The sequence below is a fragment of the Leuciscus leuciscus genome (genome assembly GCF_965113295.1).
Source record: "Leuciscus leuciscus genome assembly, chromosome: 7".
Lineage (NCBI taxonomy): Eukaryota > Metazoa > Chordata > Actinopteri > Cypriniformes > Leuciscidae > Leuciscus > Leuciscus leuciscus.
The window spans coordinates 46351878-46359455 of NC_138731.1; the positions used below are offsets into that span (position 1 = coordinate 46351878).

Consider the following 7578-nt stretch of genomic DNA (forward strand, 5'->3'; position numbering starts at 1 on the left):
CCAAAACTCTGGAATAGTCTTCCTGATACTGTTCGTTGCTCAGACTCGCTCTCCCAGTTTAAAACTAGATTAAAGTCGCATCTCTTCAGCCAGGCATTCTTATAATCCTACAGTTCAAACTACATTCCGGCCTCTAGCTCATAAATGCCAGAGGAGAACTGGCCCCCGACTGAGCCTGGGTTCTCCCAAGGTTTTTTTTCTCCATTAGGTCACCTGATGGAGTTTTAGGACACCATTAGGTCACTTGATGGAGTTTTTCGGTTCCTTGCCACTGTTGCCTTTGGCTTGCTCAGTTGGGGATATTTTGGGGATATTTAATTTAATTTTATCAATCAATAAATTCCTCTTTAAAAAAAAACTTTGTTGTATTATTTTAATTTAATACTGTGAAGCTGCTTTGATACAATCTGTATTGTGAAAAGCGCTATACAAATAAACTTGACTTGACTTGACTCTAAACATATCTAAGTCTAAACATATCTAAATCTAAACATATCTAAGTCTAAACATATCTAAATCTAAACATATCTAAGTCTAAACATTTCTAAGTCTAAACTAAGTCTAAACATATCTAAATCTAAATCTAAACATATCTAAGTCTAAACATATCGAAGTCTAAACATATCTAAATCTAAACATATCTAAATCTAAACATATCTAAGTCTAAACTAAGTCTAAACATATCTAAGTCTAAACATATCTAAGTCTAAATATCAAAATATCAAAATCTAAACATATCTAAATCTAAAAATATCAAAATCTAAACATATCTATGTCTAAAAATATCAAAGCAAGTTTCTGTGCTGAAAATCTTTCTTTTCTTTATAGTGGATTTATAGGGTTAGTGTTAGTTCACAGCAAGAGACAAACTATGTTTTACTATTTCAGACTTAAGCTTTGCTTGAAAAACTATCTTTCTTTAAAAAAAATAATGACACTTGGTTTGATGAAGGTTTACTGAACAAGATGCGAAACGTATAGTTTAATTTAAAACTTTCAGTACGTGCACATATAGCAATTTGAATGGACATCAACTGAGGATATATAATTGAAAGTATTATTAAATGGCATAACCGGCTGATGTCCATCAAATTCCTATATTTCCTATTTTCTTTATAAATGTCTGAATGTCATGCATTAAATAGCCGACTCTTTTTACTTGATCTAATGCAATGACATCGAGACATTTAGAATGACACGAGTATCCAAACACTGGTTATTTCTCCTCTCACTGACCCTAACGGTGTTAGATTTCATCATCATCATCTTCATCATCATCATCATCATCATCAGGGTTTTGTTCCTCCTCCCACTTCTAGTCCTCGTCATATCAGTGCACGAGCACGAGCACGAGCATCACTGTTCCTGCACGCGAGATGAACATGTAAATCCGGGATGATCCTCAATGGAGAACATCTGTCCAGATGAGAAGCTGATTTTCCTCAGCGATCCTCGCGGGTAAGACTGGGAACATCTGCATGAACATCTGCATGAACATCGGCGTATCGACTGCGAGACGCGCGATCAGGAAGTTATTGGCGAAACTCATCGCTAGTAGAGATTACACAGTGAGTGAATGGATGTCATATAGTGATGTCTGATGTCTGTCTGAATATAATGACATCGATCAGGATCATATGGATATGTAATGCACACGAGCGAGTGTCTGTGCGCGCGCACGAGAGAGAGGCGTTTAACGGCGTTCAACTTTTCTCTCGTTATTGTATATTTGCTCAGTTCAGCTCTGGTGATGCACACTCATTCCTTCATAACACGGGTTAGTTTGTGAGAAGCATCAATATTCACAGCTAACAAAAATATGTTCAAGGAACGCTTTGATAACGATCCCATTATAGGCTACATTATTTCTGAATGTTCTGAAATTATTGTTAAATATGCAAAGGTTAGCAAAAAATAAATAAATAAGAGAATGTGCCGTTTTATTATTTTACATGCATTATGGAAATGTTACTTTTTGATCGTTGAATGTTTTGAAACAACCAGTAATGTTTAAAAAACGCTTTTGTGAGAACGTTTGTTGCATGAACTTCTCAGACTACTCTTACAAGTTAGTCATCTACATTTTTCTTCCAGACTGGTAATAGAATTTAATTTGACTGCTAATTTGAATCAGAAAAGGACTGATTAGTTTGCATAACGATGAACGAACGTTATATTACTATTAGGCCACTGGAAGAACGTTTGTTCATAACGTTGAGAGAACCTTGGCAGAACGTTCCCTGTTCGCTCGTTAGTGCGTTTGTTACACGGATACTTGCAAATTAAGTAAATATACACATTAAATATTATTTTTTTTTTTTTTAAATGCCACATGTAAATAAGTTCAGAGATGAAAAATGTCAATTACTACATAGAAATGTATTATAATTATTAATCTTCATTTAAATAGGCTATTATTAATGTGAAGTTAATTAACTGGTTATTTCTGTTCAATGCTTTATTGTGCTCAACGTAAAAACAATGTTACTTATGGATAATAATCGTAATATTAACCATTTTGAGACACAACCACGCAATTAGTAATTAGTGTGAAGATCCAAATTACCCAAGTCCCTCTGGGAACTTCGCATTTACATGTTGGGAAGTCGTAATTACGACATCAGATGCTTTCCAATCTTTTGTTTAGAGCAAAATGACAATGTACCTTTGTTCTGTAGCAAAAAGATGAAGAGAAAAATCCAGAGTTTCTCACTCGTAATTACGACATAGTGATAGTGATAGATATAATTGTGATATTATGCATGCTTATGTAGTGAGATGCATTAATTATATGCATGCTGAATTAAAGCTTGCACGCATATTTCAAATCGGGAATAACTATCAACAGTATCGTAAATTCTTTAGTTTCATTTGCTCATAATAAATCAAAACAATATCCAAACAGGTCCAGCAATGCACATGCACATTCTAGCATAAAAAATAAGCAACGCTTCTATGAAATGAGTGTCTCTGTAAGGAGGGACTGAAGCCATCATAATGTCTTTTATATACTATAGACCGTCCACTGTCCTCATAGCGTCCCGTGTGACTGAATCAGAACCGTAGCACTGAAGCAGAGGCGTTTGTCTCATGTAACACACGTCATCATGCATATCGCTTGTTCTGGCTTTAGTATGAGTACAGCGGCAGTGGCGATCCTGCAGTTACATCTGAATCCTTCCACACATCTACACACTGTTTAGTGCAGATTCTGGCTTCAGATTTACATTGTGCATCAAGTGGCGATGCAGCTTTTTGTTTGCACAAAAGTAAAGAAAAAATGGCACACCTTGAAATACACTAGTATTTTAATGAACTGCAATATGCATAATTCTTAAAACAACGTTGAATGACAAAACTATTTTAGTTTTTAATATTTAAGTGCATGTGTTCAAGTCATGCAAGTACAGGAAAGACCAAAAACTTGCTGTTAAACTGTGATATTATGCATGCTTATGTATTTATTATATGCATTAAATGCTGAATTGATGCTTGCATGCATATTTCAAATCTGGAATAACTTGTCAAAAATATAATAAATTCTGATGCTTTAGCTTCATTTGCACACTAAGAACAACACATGTCTTCTTTCAGGCGGGTCCAGCTAATGCGATTGCGAACGCTTAAACAAATAAGCAATGCTTCTATGAAAGTACTTGCTCTGAAAGGCCTTTTTTATACTAGTGGACGATGCAGATTTTTGTGCACAAAAGTAAAGAAAAAATGCCAAACATTAAAATGCACTAGTATTTTAATGAACTGCAATATACATAATTCCCAAAACAACATAGTAGAATGACATATCTGTTTTAGTTTTTAATATTTAAGTACATGTGTTGAAGTTTGGATGCACTGTACCTAATGAGAAAAAGTTTGTCCTTTATTATTGTTTAGTTTGCGGTGTGATTTTGATGTTTGGGTGTCTCTCTCCTCAGATGACAGCATCTCTCCTCGACCACCGCCCGTCGTCATGAACATGCAGATGTGGACATCAGCCATATGGACTCTCACAACAGTCTTCAGCTTGACTGAGATGTTTGATGTTTACGGGGATATATGTGGAGGCCTGTGTGTGTGTGAAGAGAGAGAGGGTGTTTTCACCGCCAGCTGTGAGAACAGAGGGATTAACAGTCTGTCGGAGGTGATGCCTTTACACTTCACTGCATATCATCTTCTGCTCACAGGGAATCTGCTAAAGAAAGTCTCGCTCAACGACTTCGTTCAGTACGAAGGACTCACTATTTTACATCTCGGCAACAATGATATATCAGAGATCGACGGTGGTGCTTTTAACGGACTTCAGGGATTAAAACGACTGCATCTGAACAATAACAAAATCGAAGTGCTGAAGGACGACACTTTCCTCGGACTCGAAAGCCTGGAGTACCTGCAGATTGACTATAATTACATCAGCCACGTTGAAGCGAAAGCCTTGAGCGTTTTACGTCACTTAGAGGTGCTCATCCTCAATGACAACCTGCTCTCCGCTCTGCCCAACAACATCTTTCAGTTCGTTCCATTAACGCATCTCGATTTAAGAGGCAATCAGCTCAAAGTGCTTCCCTATAATGGGCTTCTGGAGCACCTGAGTCGGGTCGTGGAGCTGCAGCTGGAGGAGAACCCCTGGAACTGCTCCTGCGAGCTCATTGCACTGAAAGCCTGGCTCGAAAGCATCTCCTACACGGCTTTAGTTGGAGATGTGGTTTGCGAGACGCCGTTTCGTCTTCACGGTCGAGACTTAGACGAGATCTCCAAGCAGGAGTTGTGTCCTCTGAGAGCCATCGCTGAGTACGACATGCGTGCAGAACCGGCTCACGTCGGCGAGATCCTCTATAAAACCACACCGGCGACTTCCATCCCGGGCTTCGCCTCCTCGACAGTCCTACGCTCCACTAAATCCAGCCGAATCCCAGGAAAACTCCGCGTTAAACCCACTCCTCGCTCCTCTAGCAAGCCGCAGAACTACGGCCCGATGTTAGCCTTCCAGACGAAGTCCCCGGTTCCTCTGGACTGTCCGAACGCTTGCTCCTGCAATCTGCAGATCTCAGACCTCGGCTTGAACGTGAACTGCCAGGAGAGGAAGATCGAAAGCATCTCGGATCTCATTCCCAAGCCGTACAATCCTAAAAAGATGTATCTAACGGGGAACTACATCTCTGAGGTGTGCAGCTCTGACTTTGACGGCGCGACCGGACTTGATTTGCTCCACTTGGGAAACAATCGCATATCCGTCGTTCACGATCGGACGTTCAGCCAGCTTATACATCTAAGACGATTGTACTTAAACGGGAACTTGATCGAGCGCCTCTCAGAGGATATGTTCTATGGGCTACAAAGCTTGCAGTTTTTATATTTGGAGTATAACGTGATTCGGGAGATTGCAAACGGTGCTTTTCAACAGGTTCCCAATCTTCAGCTTCTGTTCCTCAATAACAACCTCCTCAAGACTCTTCCTCCTGGCGTCTTCCACGGATTAAACCTCGCGCGAGTGAATCTACGCAACAACCACTTCCGAAGTCTCCCGGTCGCCGGTGTCCTGGAGGATCTCGCGGATCTGGTGCAGATCGATCTCTTCGAGAACCCCTGGGATTGTTCGTGTGTCGTGGTGGAGATGCGAAGCTGGCTGGAGAAACTCGGCGCCGGGATCGTTTTAAACTCCGTCGCGTGCGAATCTCCACCGAGGCTCTCGGGCGAAGACATGCGCTTCATTCGCTCTTATCAACTTTGCCCGGAAACCTCAAACGTTCAGTCGTCCGTAGCGTCGCCTTCGGAGGAATCCATTCCCGGAAGCACCATCACTTTAGAAACTTTGGATTATGACGTGCAGAACCCCACGGTTCCACTCTCAGTGCTGATTCTCGCCTTGCTGATGCTTTTTATATTGTCCGTGTTTGTCGCGGCAGGGCTTTTCGCTGTTATAATGAAGCGCCGGAAGAAGTCGGAGCGGTTAGCTTCGGTAAACGCCAGCGATAAGACTAGATCGGTGGCGAGCCACGTGTACGAGTTCATCCCGCCGCCAGCCGAGAGCCTAGCCAAGAACAACGCCGAGGGAAACGCTATGGAGAGATACAGGGACTTCGAAGAACTCAGAGTTCTGGCGGCGAACTCGGATGATGAAGTCCGGAGCAGATCCGAGTTCAGCGCGGGAACGCCGGATACGCTAAACACACACTCGCTTCTGGACGACAACTACTTTTACCGGGAGATCCTGGCCCGGGACCAGCCGGGCTCGTACAGGGGGAGTTTAGCATGCAAGCATCAGTACCTGGATCATCCGTACTCGAGTCCCGAGCGGGTCCAGGATCAGTTCTTGGGTCCCGAGCGGGTCCAGCAAACCGTGATGTTCTGCTCCCCGCCGGCCGCCGTCTACATCGAGCCCAACCGGAGCCAGTACTGGGAGCTCAAAGCCAAGCTGCACTTCGAGCCCGACTATCTGGAGGTTCATGAGAAAAGGACAACTTTCACTCAGTTCTGAAATATATGTATTTGTCTTCATTTTCTTTAAAAAAAAAAAAAAAAGTTGGGGAGAAACCGTGTTTTCTGAGAGATATGAGGGTGAATCTCAGGCACCTCAAAGTTCAAAAGAAAGACAAGTTGTTATTTTGATATTTTGACGATTTTATATTTATAATGATTTTCACTTTATTTATATTTTAATTATATTTTGCCTATATTACTATTATTTTTTTTATTTACTTTGTTTGATTGCATTGTGACATTATTTGCTGGACAATTAAGCACAGTTTCCCTCAATTTCTATTGTCAATCGAGTTCATATTAATGTGGAAACAAACTATTATTTAAATGGTAAATTTAGAATAGTTATACATCATAGTAGTATTTGACATACAGCTTTTAATGCATTGGAAAATTTTAACTTAAATTCTAATATTATTATAATAATATATATATACTTAATAATAATATAATACTTAAACTACTATATTATATATGTATTATATTAACCTCCTGCTCGTGTGTTGGGCAAAAATATATTTTTTATTTCAATGAAATGATTGTATTGTATTTTAATTCGATAATGTTTTTTTATTTAAAATATATATATTTTTAAGGGATTTTATGGTACTAAATTATATTTATAAAGTAGTTATAATCCATTTATTCACTTTTTGAACTTAAACTGGTAAATCTTGAACGCTTTAGAGCGACAGACTGAAGTTTGGTCTCTTTTTAAAGACGACACTTGGCAGATTATTGCTGAAGTGAAGAAAGGTTTTAAAAAAGTTAACTTAAAGTTATACAATTTTACATTTATTGTTATGAAAAATGCACAAAAATACTATTTTCAGTTTTTATATGAAATATATTGTTTCCCAAAATGAAAACCATAAATGTAAACAAGCTGTGCTCCAAATTTGAGGTTGATATCTCAAAAAATATGCTTTCAAAAAACGTAACATTTTGGTCAGAAGTTGAATCTCATTTACATTATAATTTTTTTTTAAATTGCTTAATTTTTTTTATGAGTTAATGTAAAAATATGTTGCCATAACTTATTAATTGTATTATTATTACATCAAATACATCATTCAATTATTTAAAAAATAATAATAATAA

General features: G+C 38.9%; 1 protein-coding gene across 1 annotated transcript; it reads left to right on the top strand.

Annotated features, from left to right (window-relative positions):
* The first annotated feature begins 1335 nt into the window (after positions 1 to 1335).
* slitrk5b (SLIT and NTRK-like family, member 5b) lies at positions 1336 to 6775 on the top strand. The gene is made up of 2 exons (XM_082175788.1): positions 1336 to 1458; positions 3936 to 6775. The coding sequence occupies exon 2, from the start codon at positions 3971 to 3973 to the stop codon at positions 6473 to 6475; it is 2505 nt and encodes an 834-aa protein (XP_082031914.1). The 5' UTR covers positions 1336 to 1458; positions 3936 to 3970; the 3' UTR covers positions 6476 to 6775.
* Positions 6776 to 7578: the final 803 nt, after the last annotated feature.